General features: G+C 32.1%; 1 protein-coding gene across 1 annotated transcript in view; it reads right to left on the bottom strand.

Annotated features, from left to right (window-relative positions):
- Positions 1–497: 497 nt before the first annotated feature.
- The window catches only part of LOC136983831 (uncharacterized), a 79,858-nt gene continuing 59,610 nt past the window's right edge, over positions 498–20,745 (bottom strand). Inside the window, exons 9-10 of the mRNA XM_067280700.1 lie at positions 5,538–6,246; positions 498–2,378 (exon numbers count right to left, since the gene is read on the bottom strand). Coding sequence (XP_067136801.1) covers positions 1,894–2,378; positions 5,538–6,246 — 1,194 coding nt within the window. The 3' untranslated portion in view covers positions 498–1,893. The remainder of the gene's footprint in view (positions 2,379–5,537; positions 6,247–20,745) is intronic.

Raw genomic sequence — 20,745 nt, 5'->3', positions numbered from 1 at the left:
CACTGCTTGAAAGTATTCCATGGTCTGTGATCCCAAATTTACTTGAAATAAGAATATAATAATACTAACCAAAATAACTGTAAACCAAGATTGGACAGCACGCCGATCATTTAATACGAGAGAATTCTTGTCGTACGGGCGTTAGATTACAAACAAATGTCGCTATATTTACAAGTGCTTTCGACAAGATTATTTTTGTCTTCTTCGGGTCGATAAATGCGGTTAATGTCCTTTTTCAAATAGAAATATCGAATTATTCCAACGGTATTAACATTTTGAAATAAAATCAAAGATGGAATGGAACGTAAAGAATTTAAATAAAACACGCGCGGTTGTAATGCACACATGCAATAAGTCGCCGAAATGTGGAGCTAGATACATCTTAAACTGTTATATAAGTTAACCCACATAAGCGGCAAATCGAGCACGGGGGTGTCGAACAGATTTAGTACGTCGGTAAGAAGGACCTCCCAAATATATATCAAGGTTTCTAACCAAAATAACAATAAATGCTTACTTTTTTTTTGGAAATTTGACCTTTTTAATTTTCCAACAAGAAAAAGGGTGACAAAAGAAAATTTCAATCCTTATCATTTGAAAAAGTTGGATACCCAGATTCTTGCTGTCATGGCCTTTACAGAAGTCAATGCTCCATGGTAGAAAAAACTTTCCAAAATGCCAGCAAATAGACAATAAAACATTTTGTTTGATTTCTAATAATTTTTGAACTTCAAACTGTCACAAAGGCAAATTTAATTAGGAACAAGTTTATGGACTTTATTTTTCATAACATTATAAATTTTTTACTGGAATACAATGATTGTCTTTAAAAATATAATTAAAGTAATTCAACAGACTTTGCAGTTATATTTCACATCTCGCTGACTACTAAAAAATTTATTAAATGATGTCATATTTGATACAGGATACAAATAAATTTAGTTTCCATATCAAATACTAGTTTTCAACTTAAACTTTTTAAGCCCTCTTTTTAATTATTATTCTTCAGTTAATTAAAAATTTTAAAATAAATCTCTCATAATATTTTATCCAAGTTTTTATAAAACGAATAATACATTTAAACTATAGAAAATTGAGAATTTTTCAAATTTGTTCATGGATACAGTACATATCAAAAAACTAATTTTAAATTTTGCTAAAAAAATATAGAAACAAAGAAAATATCGTCGTAAATACTTACTAATAAATTAACAATATTTTTATATACACACGATTTAAGAAACTTGTGTATCTGATTTAACATATATAAAGAAGTGTAAATTCATGTTAACAAATAATAAATGTTATATTGATTACTTATCATAGAATTATACAAATATATTTAATATATTTATATAATTCTAAATTTATTTAAATATGATTCAAAAAATTGGTAACCATTTGTATATTTTTTATATTAACACAATTGTCAATGTGATAATTTTAATATAGTTGCTATAGAGAAAAAAATAATATTGGAAATAAAGATAAAATAGTATATTACAGTATTAACTTAATTTAGTTCCATCATATATTTATAGATGGAAAATGTCTTTTTGTTAAATTGTATAAGACAAAACTTCATTGCTTTTACAAATTAAATTTGAATTATTTAGAGTGATTCCCATCCTGTTCATTTGTCCAACAAATTATTATATGCAATGTGTGACGGGCACTTGTTCTCGCCACATATTTTTATATGACACACACAAACGAAAAGAGGAAAAATGGAATGAATAAAAAAATTCTGACCCTTCCGATTTCTGAAATGGAGGCAATAAAACACATCCATTTAGATTTTAACATTCCACATCAAGAAAATTTGATAACATTAACAAGTATTACCATATAATTAGACTAAAGAATGCAAAAATCGAAATATCACCGACGACTTCATTGTGTCACTGGTACGTTAATTGTTCCCGGCTGTTTGTTGGCGGACGAGGTCGCCGCAGATGTCTGAGGTCCGTTTGAGGCCGCAGCCATGCTGACGACGACGACGGGCTGAGCGGCAACCGATCCGACAGCCGGTTGCAAGAACTGTTGTGGAATGATTGGTATCTGTCCAACAGATTTTAAGACTGGCGAAGTGATGACTTTCCCCAACTGTGGCTGAGCCGAATACACCTGTGGATGATGCACCGTTGCGGAATGCGACACCATCGACATCGGCGTAACTAACGGTGTCACTGCCGACACGTGACTTCCGGCAGAAACAATGTGGCCGACGGAAGCGGCCACGGGTGACTGAGGCATAACATGCGTAACGTGAGCAACACCAGAAAGTTGAGATAGAGAAGATCTTGCAGCCGGCGAGACGGACTTAATAGATGCGGCAACGATATGACGTCCCACGTTATTGATCTGAGATGCCGGTACTAATTAAAAATATGAAAATTAAAATGATAAGCAACACAAATATTACATATTAAAAATGTTTGTGTTCACCTATATAAACACACAGTCAATAGTTAATTATCTTATTGATAATCAACTATCCTCATAATTGATAAGAAACAGTTATGTATGTCTTTTTTTTTTCTTTTATGTATATAATAAAAGAATATACTTTAAGATATTTATTTGTAAGAAAGCTGTTGTATTAAAGGTTTTTAAAAATGTATTTAAACTTTTTGAAAAGTATGTAAATCTAATTTAAGGATTTTAATGATTCAAAAATTAAGTTTTCTATAGGGCTTCTTCAAGCAATCTGTCAGACAGAAAAAAGTTCAACTGAAAAGGAACAAACAGCTTTCATTTCAAAGTTTAAATGTGCATGAACAGAAATTTTTTTTATTCTCTTTTCTTTTCTTACAAAGTATGAACAAGCCTTAAATTAAAATAAAACCAAACAATATTTGAATCAAATATTAAAGTTTTTGTTTGATTTAAATATTTGAAATGATATTTCAACAAAAGAATCTCTATATATACAGAATATACTAAGGCAAAATCTATTTCCAATTTGGTAAGGTACTTGCATATAAATTACAATTACATTTTATACACTATTTTGAAGATTGGTCCTATTTTACTGTTTAATTTCATTTAAAATAATTAGAAGCAAAAATATGTCCAATTTTGTTTGTGCCATATTAGTGTTTCTTCCATCATTTCAGCTATTGAGCTTACCCCTATCCAGTTTAAAAAACATTTCTGAAAATGACTTTGAGCTGACATTCTTTCATTGATTTACTATTATTTTTTTAATTTTGACTGATTTCTGATTTTTTAAATTTTGTTATTAATAGAAAGATTAACATACCAAAAACCTTATTTTAACACCAGTAGGAGTTAAATTTTTTTGTGGACAAACATTTTCGACCTAATTATAAGTCTGCTTCAGGTCCTAAATCTTATGTTCTATTTTGGAACTTGAAGGAGATTGATATATTTCAAACTTTGGAATGATGGTGAAATTCAAAATCATATTCAATGTTCTTAGTATAAATATTTACAAATTTACATATATATTTTCTTAATCAATGAAATCCATTTTCTTGAGTCCTGTTCGGATAATCATAAAATGCTTGCAATGCACTTAAAATCCTTCCCTCTTCCTTAAAATTGAGGCATTCTCCTTTCAATCCCACTTTGTACATTTCCAGAGCTTCCAATTCTTTAGTATTCTCTGCCTGAATGGTGTGTCTAATGAGACTACCTTGCTCTAATTTTGGTTTCACTCTTGTTTTGAAGGCATTTATGAATGGAGTGATGGGTTTATTTCTTCTTTTCTATGTCATATTTGTGTTCTACAACTTGTTTAGTCAGTGATATGGTAATGTACAGTATCTGACATATACTAGATCTCTATCAAATCTTTTGTCAAATACCATGATCTTGTATAATCTCAGTGCCCTAATTTTATTCATGAAATCTTTACAATTATGTAACAGCTTACAGATTGATGGATTTCTCCTGTATGTGAGTATGGTGTCTCTATTTCTAGCAATTTCCTTATAATATGCCAAACAACTGCCATTTTAGGCCATTCTCTGTAATTATTTTGATTTTTAAATAATTTGTCACTAGAGGCAACCATTAGGTGCCATCTCTTATTAAATTTTATAATTATGATCTAATATGGCAGTTGTTTGGCATATTAGATCATATATATCAGGTTTCATGGCATTTGTATATGTATAATTTCCTCATATACAGGAAGGGGTGTCTAGTCCATATTCAATGATTATCAGTCTGTTCCTGCTAATGTTAAAATAAGGTTTTTGGTGTGTTAATCAAGTAATTCAGCTTTTAGAAGTATTTGGTGAGCCAATAGAAAAATTATTGTAAATTAAATTTTGGTCTGGAGGACTGACATCATTTGTTCAGATAAAATGTTTATGAATAAAAACACACCTTTAATAATCCAGCAAATAAATATTAATAATATAAAAACGTTTTTGACCGTTTCTTAACGATCTTCTTCAGTTAACATACAATAGAAGATAAATTCAAACACCAAAAAAAAATTTTTTTGGTGTTTGATTTTATCTTCTATTTTGTTGGATTATTAAAGGTGTGTTTTTATTCATAGTATATTTATCCAGTTTAGTACATTATATATAAGTATAAAATGTTTAAGCAGAAAACTCCTAAAGATAGATGAAAAAGAAACAAAACACTATGTTAGATTAAATGTCATCAATTTAATTTTCATGCAGAAATAAATACCTAACTGAAAAGATATTTGTACAAAAAACTATTATATAACAAAAAAATTTTGTAAGTCTTAGACTTAGTCTACATTAATAAATTTTATGTGGATAGATTTATTTTCCCTATTTATTTGTAATGTAACAATAACTTTTTACAGAAAATATTTTGTTGAGAACAACTAGTACCTATAGAAATGATAAATAAGCATAAAATAGAGAAATTCAAAACACAGGAGTAAAAAGAAAAGAAAGGAAGAAAAACTGAAAATTGAAAAAGCCAAAATATAAAATGTATTTTTCATATAAACATTTTAGAAAATTAAAGATGATACAGAATTTAAAAAAACACTAGACTACTAGAATAAAGCCAATAACAAAAAAATAATCTGTTTACTTTGAAAAAAGTTTTTCAAAAATAATTTTTGTAAGTTTGAAATGACAATTGAGATCACTTTTACAATATTTTAAGATATTTTAGAATAGTTTTTTCAATTAATATTTGTTTTTGTTCCATCATTAAAATAACATTCATTTGCACAATACAAAATTTCTAATATGCTAATTACAAAGGATATGTGAATGAGGGAACAATCAGGTTCATACACACATTAATTCTTGTCTCATTATTTATTTTATATGCTTATAATGAATTCAGTCTTCATCTTAACTGTCAAGTTTTTTACTTAAAATTTTCTGCAGTTTTTATAAACAATTTTATTTGAAATTTTAAAATATATTATAACCATTAAATTGGATAACTAATTAAACTATATATTAAAACATATGAAAAATCATAAAATATTTCAGAAATAACTTGCAAACTCTAAGATTATTCAATAATTATTAACTGAATGTAAAAATAATAAAAGTAATTCTTACCTGCAGTAGGTAAAATCTGTGGCGTTGCAATACTTCTACCTGTCATACCTGATTGAACAATGTGAGAAAGTGATTTAGTGGTTTGTAATGCTGTAACTGCATTTGACTGTGATGGAACAGCTGTAGTTACCGACGTAAGTACATTACCAGTTTGATTAGATCCTTTAGCCGTTAGCATTGTGGTAGTGGTTACGGTTGAAGACGACGTTATTGCTAAAGATTTAACAATTCCAGAATTTGAGGATTCTGTGGTTCCTGCTGAAGAGGTTGTCAAACCTGTCAATCCAGCTACTTGATTAATAATTATTGATTTTGTTGCAGTAGTGACTTGAGTAACACCCATTACAGCCTGAGAAGCCACTAAAGTAAGTGGAGGCATTAATTGTTTTGCAGAATTTACTCCAGGAATAGGAGCTACTCTCACTAAAGACTGAGTTCCCGTTGTCTTTGGTGATGAGGTCACAACACTAGAAGTTCCCGTTGCATTTTGAGCACTGATTGCCATAAGAGATGCTGTGGAAGTTAAAATATGAAGAGGACCATTCTGAACTGTTGGTGTACTAGTGGAATGGCCAACAGATGTATTATTACCTAATGGATTAGGAGCTGCAATTACTTTCACACCACCTGGTTGAGTTATTACTTGTATTGTATTAGTATGAGGATTTGTAAGCATTCCTGCTACTTGAAAGCTGCATGCTGTTGTTACCTATAAAAGAAATAAATATGTATGTATTTTCTTATATATATATATATACACACATATGTACACATACACAAAATTTTATTTTTTGCTTTGCATAGGATCGATACAAAAGTCTATTTTAAGAACTAATCATAATTAAAATTACGGATTTCATTAACACTAAAATTATGGGTGAGATCAATTTGACTACAACCACATATTGTTTTGATAGTATACTTTTGATTGGTGTGTATATTTGCTATAGTTTGTTTACTGCATACCTGGCTTGGAATTTCATGAGTTCTCATGATTTGGTACCTTTACCAAATAGTAAAACATGCAGCTAAGTAACTACAAAGGAATCTGACAAAACTGAATATATTCTATACCATTAACTATAGTCAAGGGCCATACATTATACATATATTTTATTGTTTTTCATTGATGACTAATATGACATTTTCAAAACTTTTTCTTTAGCCAGAGGGAACAACTGCTAATGAAAGGTATGTTTTAGTAGAAACTTTATTTCTTGATCACCAAGCATTAAGAAAACACTTGAGTAAAGTTCGTGATCCAGAAGACACTGCAATATTTATCTGTAAACAAACTGAGGAAATGATGCTACTGAATATGAAAGCAATGGAGATGATTATGTTCTCAAGAACAATCCAAAATTAAATACTGACTCAGTCAGATGAAGATGTCATTTTAACTTTATTTCCATTTGCTGCTGTTGCTGACCCAGCAGATAACCTATTCAATGACTCAAATTTTCATCTCATCATCAGTGAACTGCTTTCTATCCAAGAAGTGCTGCATACAGTGAAAAAGATGGCAGTCAGATGGTGCAATGTTTGGACTATACAAGAGGTGAGGGAGAATCACCCAGCCAGATAAGCAGCTTCTGTCAGATCAATATCAATACATGTGGTCTTGTGTTGTTACAAAGAAAATGCAAAATGTTTATCTGTGGATGACTGACAGTGGACTGGTCACAATCAAATGTCTTGCTCATTTCTAGTATGGTCAAGGTGTGGGATGGCTTCCACCATTGCCACAGCTTGTCATCGAATAACACAGAAGACCTTTGTGAGTACAGTTTATGTTCAACTTCACATTGCTTAGCTTTAAATTTACTGAACCAATCTTTACTGATTGTAGACTTGGAGATGACATTCTTGCCAAACAATTGCACCATATGGCGATAAGATTTATCTGCTCTTCAATTTATGAGCTGTATGATGGCCTTTGTTTTCCGCTAGACTTATTACACCATCATTCAGAAACAAGACAAGCTTTAGAAAATCACATTTTATTTCCGAGAGTATGCATTTCGGACTTTGAGTCCCTTATCAACTCTTTGTGATGTAACTGTTTAGGAAATAATGCATACAAGTTAATATAAAATTTTTTTGTTTTTGCATTGTTACAAAATTTGTAAAAATTTTATACCAAACTGATAATCATAATGTGCACACATGCAATTTTGTTCATGAGAAAGTACTGACAAACTGACATATTTAAGATAGTATGAACACACAAAATGGCATTTACATTCCCCACAAGAAACTTCTAGATGTCATCTGTTAGAGAACAATTTTGAATATTCTAGAGGTCGAGAAAATTCCAAAAACTTTAGCATTAATCCAATATAACATAAAAAGTATTTTAACATACCAAGTTAATCTATTAGTAAATCTACTGCTATAATCAATGCATCTTTTTCTTTTTTTTTCATATCCTCATTTATCCCACAAATCACCTGCATTAGCCCCATAAATCATTCTCTGCATCATCTATAAATCATCATCCATCCAGCAACCAGTCCATCTTCCTATTAAATTCACAACAACTTGAATCCAAAGATTTAACAAAAGGTGAAGCATTCAAGCTGAGGCAAGGGAAATGTAGACAATAGCCTAATTTCTATAACAATTTTATTAAACTCTATAAGCAAATGATCAGATCAATCTCAAAATTCTTCAGAACAAATATTGTCTCAAATTTACAACAGAGGTAAACTACCACACCCTTTTCATTATATGACACAAACATAACAAGCCTGCTGGAACAGATCTGACCAGTCCAACAACTTTTTGCTGCCAACCTTACAAATATAATTTTAATTTCAAAATCACCTGCTAGAGTGCAACATTGCCACATCAAACAGACTTTTCTATATGAGAAAAGAATTATCTTTAAGGGATTGCTTTCTCCCTCTCCTTACAATATATACAGGTATTTCTTGTACAACACTGTTCAAAAATTGAGGAAATCCTCCATATAACACACTTTCACTCTAACACAGTTTGAGAATTTGGGAAATCCTCTGAATAAAATTTCACAATTTTTAAGTGCAAACTCTGTTATTCAATATACTTTTATTCAAGCATGTATGTTGTCTCAAATTTGCCCATGGATTTTAGAACATTGGAATTTTCAATTTGTTTTGTGCCTTTTACCAGGTTTACTTTAATGAAAATTGATGGTAAATTTTTTTTCTTTCTTGTCCTAGCTTTCTTATCATCCAGGTGTTGTTGCTGCTTTCAGACTTTAGCCTAAAAATCGAACATACTTTTAGACCATCTAAAAATCCTCTAATTAGTCTCGGAAGAGAGAGGACCTAATTCTTGCACCCAGTGAAAACGGGTAAAATCGGCTATAATCTAAATATCTTAATCTCGTTATCGTTACTTTTTGCATGAGCAACATCTGATTCATCTGCTAGTTTTTTTATTTTTTTTATAAAACTTGTCTCTACCCTCAAAATTAAGCTCATGTTCTATATGAGTACAGACAGAAAAGGAAATCTTACAAAAATTGGAAGATGATATTTATTATGCACTGGAAAAAATAAATCACATTGACCACTCTTCAAGTTTGGATGTTAAAATGGCAATACAGTAATACCTTGACTTATGCAAACCCAGAGTTAAGTAATTTTCAAATCTCGTCTATTTGTCTTTTGTTAGAGTGCCACGCAACTCTTGATTACTCACTCCCCCCACACTATGGCTCAGCTTACATGTTCGGATGTGTCACGCGGAATCGACGCATAGCTACAATTTATTTTGTGTTATTTATTTCTGTGTTTGTTATATCTACGAAGACTTGAGAAAGACTACTATGTCATCTAAACGAAGTAGAACTGATTCTTCTGCATCAAACAAGAAAAGAAAAACTTTATCTTTGGAATGTAAAGTTAACATTATTAAAGACTTTGATACAAAAATGAAAATATGTGAATTGACAAAGAAGTTTGATCTACCAGAATCAATGGTAAGAACAACTATAAAAGGTCAAGAAAAAATTCTTGAAGCTGTGAAAACTTGACAGAAGGCCTCAGTTCAACTGAAAAGGGGTTACAAACTTTAGAAAATATAGACTCCAACGAACAGTGCATTTCTTCTACAAAATGAAAAATAAAAAAAATCATTAGCATGCTACGAGGAAATTTTGCAGAAGAAAAAAATCTTTCAGCTGTCAGATGAATTTGTTAGATTTTATGAAGCCTTCTACATCAAAAGAACTTTGTTTTACAATTTCAATAATATAATTTGTTATACATATGTATTATCTAAGATTTTATTAAACATTTTTTTCTAAATTATTATTTTCTTTAGTCTCCAGCCCCAATTAAAAATAATTTGTATGTATTTATATGCAAAATTATACCCCGACTTACGCAGTTATCGCTCGGTCCCACCTATCACATAAGTTCAGGATATTACTGTACTGCACTATCCAGACATCATCCAAAATACAACATTGATTGTCACAGCATTGTCACCAACCAAGTTCCAGTAGAGCATTTATTTTCCGTTCTTAAAATTATTAAATATGATTTAAGAGCTTCAGTGAATGCTGACTTAACAGAAGTGATTTTTTTTGTAAGGAGTAATTCAGTTTATAACAGAGATGAAAAATAATAAATTAATCAACATGGCAAAATAAGCAACCTGTTTTTTACCAGTAAGAATGAAAAATATAACATTTAGATGCTATATTTTTCATTCTTAACTTAGTTTAATGTATCTGTATATTTATATATTACCCAATATACTTGTATACAGTGGACCCCGATATAACATGCATGTTGAGTGGGAAACAACACCTGTGTTATAAGGTGAACCGCGTTATACCAAGCAGCGTGGTGTAACGCGGTTCACCTCTTTACTTTAGCAATAATGTCAAGCTTTTCCTTTACTCATCATGCATACAATAATTAAACACTATTCAAAATACATTCAGGAACTCAATACATACACAATTACTCCATACATAGTAACAATAAAATGCACTACTCACTAATGCCGCACAGACCTGTATATATGTGTTTGAGCTTATCGTGTCGCAAACATCACCCGCACTATAACCGAGTGCGCAGTATAGTGAGCAGCGCTATAACAAAGGTCCACTGTATTATGTGCTGTACAACATTTTTATTAAACTAATTTGTTTGTATAAGAATGTATTTACTATTTTTATTCATACATGCTTACCAAATACCAATGCCATCATCAAACGAGTCAATAAGTGTGAACTTATATATTCAGTAGATGTGTCAAATTTTAATGTTTAATTAATTTTTTAAAATCGTTTTATTTTGTATGTTTTAGAAAATAATCAGAATCGTCGTCATTATTACTTTCCTGGCTGTTATACAGTACAGGCCTATAACAAAGGAAAAGAATGACGATCGGTCAAAAAAATGACTTTCTCAGATTTTTACTCTTTTGAACTCGGGAAGCCTGGAAACATAGAGAAGTGCGAACGAATGTTAGAATGTGTACCAACCGATTTAGTTCAACCATTTTCAAGCTTAATAACTCCCATGTTAAACCATCAGACTCCAATTCAAAATCGTGCCTCCCATGCAGTCTAAGATTCATACATACAGGAAAAAAAACTCAAATCTTTTGCATATCTTGACATTTCGAGGTGCCCCGAGTCCAAAAATGCAAAAATTTGGGGTGGGATCGTTTTTTGAACAATCGCTACACTTTTCCTCTGTTATATATAACAACAGAAAAATAAAAATTATCGTATTGATTCATTACTTAGAGGAATATTTTAGCTTTGGAATAAAAAAGTTCCTACGTTCTATCTTTATTAGAACTAGGTTCCGGTAAAGAAACTTCACTGATTTCGGCGTTAAACTATTTCTTTTTTATTATCACTAGCACTTTCGACGAGTTTATAATCGTCGTCTTCAGATGAAACAAATTATTTTAAAAAACATTTTAATGATCATGACAAGCTAACCACTTTAGAAAAATCAGGAGTCTACGCAATACACCTAGAAAATCCGGAAACAGGAGCTAGCACAAGATATATAGGAGCAACAACAAGAATGCTCGCCTCCCGTCTAGCAGAGCATCAGGATGATGTAGCCAAGGGAAAATATACTGCAGAGCTCGCTAAAAAAGTTCTCGAGCAAGGCTACAACCCCCTGTGGTCCAGAACAGAAATAATAAAGTGTTGCAACAATCGAAGGCTTGTACTCATCTGGGAAGCGCTTCTCACTGCTACTACGGAAGCATGCAATGTCCCCTACTCTAGATCTACCCGGAATGTGGGTAGCATTATATCGGCGCTTAAACAACGAAACGCGCCTAACATCGTATCGCCATCGCGGTGTCAGTTCCACGCATGCGCCGCCCGCACCGTAGATTTATGAATTCGAACATGCCAACATCTTTTTGCATGTTCGTAACGGAATTACCGGATGCCTGTTTTTGAATTCAAAAATTCTGTTCTCCTTAGAACATTCTGCACATTCGTTTTTAAAATAATTCGTTTCACCTGAAGACGACGATTATAAACTCGTCGAAAGTGCTAGTGATAATAAAAAAGAAATAGTTTAATGCCGAAATCAGTGAAGTTTCTCTACCGAAACCCAGTTAAAACTTGGCGTGAGTTCTCAACTTTATTTTATTAGAACTATTTTTATTGATGTTAATATTCAGAGGTCATGTGACGATGTCAGAATTTTCGGGCCTACTTTGTTAACAAGTGGCCAACCCAACCCCTGCCCAAGGTCGGAGCCGAATCGTAAGAAGTTGGAGTCGGAGTAGTGTAAAAATCTAACGACTCCACAGCCCTGATTCAAACACAAATTCTGGATGAAAAAAAATTACTTGGTAAAATTATATTACACTTCACGCCAACGTACAGTAATGAATGATTAACACATAGGTGTTACGGCGTTACAAGCGGTGATTTGTAAAACTTCAATGTACTCGCAAGCACTTTCAACAGCTTACAGCTGTCATCCGCAGGCGAAAATCGAATACTATAATTTTCGAACAGTTAGCTTTTTAATGGACTATTTAAATTACATAAAGCACGTGGATAGAATTCTGTATACATATTAAAATTGCAATAATTGTTATAGGTGTAGAAACATGCCGTGATGATGCAATACCCCCAAAATATTTAATACATAAATAATGATGCCATATTTGGCTGTGGTGTAACTGAAAGGAAATTTATAATTTAGATTGTTTAAATAATGATATCCACAGTTGCAGGATTTCTAATGTCGGTGCATTGCATGGTGTTAAGGTGGATATGTAAAGACTCTCCCATATGAATACCTCTCTTCGATCGTCGCAACGTTTTAGCAATTTTGTATGGCCCGAGTGGAAGATAATCCTGATTTAGCACCTTTTTAGCTAATTCTGTTGTTGGTCTATTGTTTCTAATATCTTCCTGGTGTTCGAGGATGCGGGAGTGTAGCATTCTGGTGGTTGCTCCTATGTAAATGATTTCTAACCCTGACAGTGTATGTTTTAGTGGGATTTCGTAAATTCCCAATTTCTCATTCAACGTGAGAGGGTCTCTATCGTTGCACAATATACGTCTTAATGTTGGTTGAAGGACTATGGGCAACAAAAAACCATGTTTTCTAAATATACGTGTTATTTTTAGGGATATATGGCCCAAAAACGGTATCGGAGGCTGTACTAAAATGAATTCTTCTTTGTTGCAGAGAAAAGATTTTGGAAATAATTTGTTCTTGACACGGTTAAGGAGATAATAAAATCTGTAAGTAGAATACCCAGCATTATGCACCGCCCTATTAATACGGTGCAATTCTTTGTCTATTAATGTCTGGGTGGTAAAATGAGCGCTATCCGAATGAGAGAAGTAATAGCAGACTTTACAAAATTTGTGGGTTGGAAGGCGGTTACAGGGATAAACAGCATACCACATATGTTTTTGTGGTGCACTGAAAAAAGTAGCCGAGGAGATCTATATATTTCAAGATATAGAAAAGAGATTTTGGTATTTTGTTCCTCTTCCACAGTGAACCTGATGGTAGGATATATGGATGCTAACATTTGAATAAACTTGTCTAATTCCTCTGCAGAGCCATCCCATGCAAGTAATATGTCATCTACATATTGTAGATACATGATTGGATAGTGGATTGCTAATGGGGCATGGAAAATGCGATATTCTATATTCCTCGTGATGAGCTCTGCTAAAATGGGTGACGGGGAAACCCATTGGCACACCTTGGGTTTGTTTGTATATGTTACCATTAAATTGAAAATAACTGTTTTCTGTGACGAGTAAGAGGGCCTCTCACAAATGTAATACATGTGATGTTGGGTAACCTGAGCTCAGTAGTAAGGCATTTATAAGCATGACGGCTTCAAATGTGGATATCATTATTTAAACAATCTAAATTATAAATTTCCTTTCTCAGTTACACCACAGCCAAATATGGCACCATTATTTATGTATTAAATATTTTGGGGGTATTGCGTCATCACAGCATGTTACTACACCTATAACAATTATTGCAATTTTAATATGTATACGGAATTCCATCCATGTGCTTTACATAATTTAAATAGTCCATTAAAAAGCTAACTGTTCGAAAATTATAGTATTCGATTTTCGCCTGAAGATGACAGCTGTAAGCTGTTGAAAGTGCTTGCGAGTACATGTGACGTTCTACAAATCACCGCTTGTAACGCCGTAACACCGATGTGTTAATCATTCATTAATTACTTGGTACTTGACAGAATAAACAAAACCCATTGGAACAAATTTTTTATTAACAACATATTTTTATTTTGTCATGCATAAAAATTTTAAAAAATTGAAAATGTTGCTGATATTTCTGATCAAGATCAACAAAAAAACTCAGATGACGATAGTTTTTAAAAAGAAAACACCCCCGTTTAACTAAAATTAATATTAACACTTAATACAGTACTTTTAATCATGACCATTAATTATTGACTGGAAATAATTTATTGATTGCTTTAATAAACATATTTCTCTTAGTAATGAAAAAGAATAGCATACTTTTGTTAACTTTTGGAACCTAACCCTATGCTTTGCATTAGTCCTTTGTTTTGTATAGCATGGATTTGCATAACTACCATGTTATACAAAGGTACCTATATATATATTAATATTACACAGAAAGATTTAGAAATTAGAAAAGTTAAAATAACTAGGTAAGTATTAAAATGAAGTTTATCAATAAACTGGAACTTTTCGATTAACACTGATACACACAAAAACACCTTTCTTACTTATTCTAGCAACGTGGACTGGTGAGCAGACAGATTGGAAGACACAGTAAGAGAAAACACATGCTTGCATTATAATTTATGAATGTGCCCAAACTAAGTTAGTGAGACACAAAGTGCACAAAAAGACTAGACTGTATGGGAAGAAATCCATCTCCTCATCTCACATTAACATATGAACCCACCTGCCTTGAACCAACAAATTCACTAAACCAGGTTCCTATTTGTTGAAGCCTCCTGGCACTTCACTCATCAATAGAAATCCCTATTTTTGAGAGATAAGCATTGTCATTAGTGCCCGTTTCTCAGTTCAGACATGACTAATTTCTTTAGTGAAAAATACAAAAATTTATATAACTTACAGCATTAACATCTAATGTTCAAAAGCTCACTACATTTAATATTTCATGGATATTACTCATACTGAAAAAGTTTTTCCACTCTTTCTTTTGTTCTAAATTCTGCTCATTCTGCCATTGTAATGCAACAAATGGACACAAATTTATTTGATTCCACTCACTTCATCTGCCCACCCAAATGTGTGCTTACTTTAACTCTTATCATTCGTGATGAACCAGCTTTATCAAACAATAAAGCTGTTTCCTAATATAGTGGAACCCTATTTATCCAGATTTCTGGATTATAAAACAATCTATCTCTCAGAAATATTAAAGATAAAAGCTTCAAAGTACAATTTCCTTTTTCTCGCCTTAGTGCGAAACTTGACACTGATGAGTCATTGTTTACACAGCTGGATGACCTTGAGAACAGCTGGTGTCGTGTTTCGCGGGACATTCTCATGAAACTCTCGGGAGGAGAAGGGTAAAAAGTAGGGTGAATACTAGATGGCAGTATATTTCTAAATATTTTTTTAAAATTACGATTTTAATTGAAATTTTCGATTCCCCCGACTTAATTAAACGTATATATAATAAAATCTATTAATTAAAAAAATTAAAAACTATTGGATGTTGTTTTTGACAACAGAAAATAGCTTTAAATAACTTTACCGAAGTAAAATCGGCGCTCTAGAACTTTAGAAGGATGAATGAAGTTTTATAAAAAAATTTCATATTTAAACAATTGAGCGTTAATCGTGCGTCATTAAAGGTTAATTAAAATCGCAATAAAATTTTTTCGCGCGGGTAAAAATTTTTCAAAAAATTTGGAGACTTAGAAAACATTCCAAAGATGCAAAAAAAAAAAAAATTTTTCCGGGCCAAAAGTACCGTTTTGTTTGTCACTCACTTCATCTGCCCACCCAAATGTGTGCTTACTTTAACTCTTATCATTCGTGATGAACCAGCTTTATCAAACAATAAAGCTGTTTCCTAATATAGTGGAACCCTATTTATCCAGATTTCTGGATTATAAAACAATCTATCTCTCAGAAATATTAAAGATAGACATAGAAAACTTATAAATGTGAAAAAATCAAAGAATTATTAAATACATTCTGAGTGTAAATGTTGCAGATTACAAGAATATACTTTCTCCCTATGAATAGGCATATGTTAATTGCTCTACATTTTGTAGGAGTGTTCTTTGAGTTTATTTAATATCTCGTTAAATCTTTTCTAATCTAAGATTTTCAATTATAAAAACTGATCCTTTCCTACTGAAATAAAATTGCTGTGCTTCTCATGGCAGTAAATGTGTTAAATAATTTACTGTTTAATTCTTTAAAATTATTGCCATTTTCTTTAAATGCCAAAGAATTTAAAAGTAGTTTTAAATGCAGAATTTCAGAAATCAAAGTGTTTTTAAAAAATTATCCAAATTCATTATGTTTATAGTTAACAGTAATATGATAACACTTCCAAACCTAAAATCCAGTTAGTGAAATAAAAATATTTATTGAAGAACAAACATTTTCAATCTATAATATGACTATGCTGGCCAAACTCTACAGGAAAGCTGTGGTTTGTTTATGTCGCACCAAGGCCAAATTGGATCTTCTGCTTTGTTGCCGTTCTCTAGGTATAAGGTGATTTCTAGAGGAACAGCTATCAACAGCAGGGACATGGCTCCTATGTCACATGCCTGGAGGACAGTACTATAATGTATTACTGTGTTTCTGCGCAGAAACACAGTAATACATTATAGTACAAAACAAACGTTATTTAAATTCCTTTTATGTTCGATTTGCATTCTTCCAGTAGAATCTGAAGATGGCCTTTGTAAAGGTTGTAAACGTTTGTTCTTCAATAAATGTTTTTATTTTACTAACTGGATTTTGGGTTTGAAGCATTGTTGTATTACATAAATCCAATTTGGGATAGGGTTTCTACATTAGCAATAACCTTCAGCTTTTAAATAAAACAAGTTTTTCAACATTGTACCTTTGTTAGAACTCTATTGATGTTTATTGTCTGAGGTTACATGATTGAAGAGAGAGGGATGATGTGAGTGTAATAAGAACCAGCTTGAAGAGTGGGATGATGTATATTGATCATCTGTAAGGCTTTGGCTGGGAATCAGGTCAAATAAGCAAATAAAATCACAATTTTTATAATTTCAACGTATTTCCTATGAAGAAGTAGAGTCTAATTACTATGAAAAAATAGGATGATATAAAAAAAAAGTCAAAAACTAAACTTCTATTGGACACATTGTCATAAATTTTTGTAAGAAGGTAGAAGGAAAATGAACCATTATTCAATCAGATTCAAGTGTAAACTTTTCAAATGGAGCAATTATAAAAAAAAGTCAAAAAATTGATTTTTTCATTTGTCTACATTAAATTCAAATCATCTATAATCAAACTTGTATCAACAAATTCTTACTTATTACATACCAAATTAAATGGGAAAAAACAATATTTACTGCTTCAAAAAACTGCACTTTTAATCATACTAATAATTTACATTGATATCTTTAAATGTGGTATACTTTTAATTATACTTTAATGTTTTCATTCACTTTTAACAACCTTCTTCAAAGATGAAAAATACATTCCATTTAATTATATTTTTAATTAAAGTATCATTAAAAGTATATGGCATTTAAAGATGTTAGTGTGAAATTATTACTAACAATCTTTAACATTAATAATAAAACCAAAAAGTTATTTGTTTCCAAATGTGCATGATTTAAAAAAAGTAAAAAACAAAATTTAATGCCTCAGAGGCATAACATAAAAAAACACGTCTCTCGTAAGTGTTAAAATTTTTTGCCAATACTGGCAGATTGTCAACTCTCCAGGATTTGCCAGGAGAACAAACCTGTTGACAACCTATCTAAAACACTCCAAAGTCATCTACTCTAGTGACTGCATGGCTGACTCTAAAAATGGTTCATGTAAACAATGTCAACATAAAAAACATACACACAAACTGGAACTGTATACTAAACAAAACACTAACACCTAAATGCTAATTCCAGCATATAATCTTTAATGATCAAAGGTTTTCAGCCGTCTTTCAGAGACCCTCGTCAAGAAACAATGCAAAAACAGAAAAAACAGTTCATCGTTTGAAACGCATTAGCTTTCGAACATAGACGTGTTCCAATTTTTTAAACGTTCAAATGATGTTCAAAACAAAGATTGTTACGTATTACAACATATAAATAAATTATTTTTTAAATAAAGCTAAAAATAAATTATTAATAATACAATATATGGTTTTATTTTGAGGAAACCGTGTTTTATGTTTTCTTTCTTGCGAAGACACAATGCAGTGACAGTTTCCTCAAGATAAAACTAAATTATTAATATAGAAATGGCAAATATCATCATTTGAGAGAAGAACATGGTTCAACATCAAGATAATGGATACTAAGAAAAGATAAAAGTTGGCTGAAGAGGGGCATCGGCCCGAAACGTGCAATGTAAAAAGCATTCCAACCAAATAAAGGATGAAAATTTGCCCAGTGTTTTAAATCTGCTGTCACTGCATTGTGTCTTCGCAAGAAAAAAAACAATATATGGTGTTGTAAAAGTTAGCCCGATGTTTTAATGTACAAAGGATGTTCGATAAGGAAATTGTTTTCTTTACATTGCATAAAGATAAATGCATAATTAGACATCAAAAATTATTGTTATGCTTTGTGGCATTGTAAATAATACTTCCACGATTGTGGAACCGGAATATAGTCGGAGTTAATGCAACCTCCCTCCGTGCCAGCTATATAAATTTCAAGAGCCTCCAATGAACGTAAGTCGTGTTGGTCAAAAGCTCTGTGTAAAAAAGTAGCTTCATCTAACAAGGAGAAACTCTGGGTTAGGTAGCATACTGGGCTAGTGCAGTATTATATTTCTCCTTGGACACATCATATTTGTGGTCTGTATTCTAGCCTCAAGTGATCTGTACGTGAATCCGATGTATGTTATATGTCTATTGAAAGGTGATTGCTTGTCCTTTAAACAATCACCTTCCTCACTATATTCAATTTCCATATACAATTCTACATGATCAGAGTCACAGGGAGCACAAATATAGACCTATCCATCAATAATCAAATTTATTACATCTAAAATAAGCCCTCTTTCCACTGTACTGTACATGTTTCATATAAGATAGTCCTTATATGAAACATAGGGATATCTAAAGTTTCTGCATGTGCTTCCCTCTGTTGTTTTCTTTGTTTTCTGTCTGTGATTGCAACTCAACAGACTCCAAGGAACAGAGTGCAGCTTTAGCTAAGGAGAGTTGAGATTCATCTCTAGCCAGGAATCCAACACTGTCAGAAACAGAGGAGAAGAATAAGTGGCAAGGCTTCTGAAGAAGCTACGCTTGGCACCTATGCCTCCACTTTGCCATCTAAGAAAAGGACTGGCAAAATTAGTTCTTCAGCATGTCCTGTTGACTCTAATGACACATCCAGTGTCATTAGTGTCATCAGTGAGAAACAGCGATTCAATTAATCTTCTAAACCTGTTGGAGAACTCCCAACAAATAACATTTCACACTCATTTTGAGAAAAAACAGTAATTAAACAGTATAAAACCACCATGAATTGTTGTAAATAACAAGGAAAAAAAAACAAAATTTTGACACTTTTTATCCATAAGTAGAATATATTTATTTAATGAATTAAGTAAAACAGACTTGTGTTTAATCATGTTCTATCAATTCATTAAACAGCTTTCATTCATTGAGCTTTTAACACAACTTGTGAAAAGCAAAAGACAAGTTCAAGTTCATCTGTTGTGAACAAAAGAAGGTATTAATTATAAATATGAGCCAAAAGTAAAAAGGTATGTGATAAAAACATCTGCTGGCACTAATATTTAGTGGTGCCACCCCTGGTGTTGATCACTCCATGGCACTTTTATACCACTGAAAGAATGATACAATCACTCAATGTTGCAGGAGGCATAAAACGCAATTTTACTGATAGATGATGCAACTTAGTTTTTGTGCAACTGTATCTGATTTTCAGGAAAATGTTAGGATAATACAATTTTTTTGCACACCTCTGTATATGGTTGATATCCGCAGAGCCCCAATGCTGATTACAATGAGGTGTCACCTGGTGCCCAATGCGATTGTTCACAGTACCTGTTACACTGTCCAGATACCTTCCAGCCCTTAGCACAGTGGTTTTGTGCTAAGGGCTGGAAGGTATCTGAAAATGACACTTTCATGTTGGTATTGGTAGGTGTTCCTCTTAGTTGGACCCTGCTGTGACATTCAGGACCCCACTGACTTGTAAATCAGTTTCTCTCTCTGACAGTATAATAAATTTAAAAGCACCAAGAAAAAAGTGAAAATTATAGTTTTGGAAGGGAACATTGATACCACCAAGATTTGAAACACCAACCTCACAGTTATGAACCAGTGCACCTTCACTGAGTTACCAGCCACTCTACAGATGATGGAAATTCTAAACATTTTAAGTGATTTGCAATTTTCAACTTCAAATTTGAATATTACACCTTATAGTTTGGCACACATCAGTCATTCAGGATGCAGTATAATCTCACCAAGTTTGACCAAAATCGGTGAGCCCAATGTCATGC

This window comes from Centruroides vittatus, unplaced genomic scaffold, assembly GCF_030686945.1.
Source record: "Centruroides vittatus isolate TY-2023 unplaced genomic scaffold, ASM3068694v2 contig_89, whole genome shotgun sequence".
Classification (NCBI taxonomy): domain Eukaryota; kingdom Metazoa; phylum Arthropoda; class Arachnida; order Scorpiones; family Buthidae; genus Centruroides; species Centruroides vittatus.
This window is presented reverse-complemented; position numbering and strand designations above follow the sequence as displayed.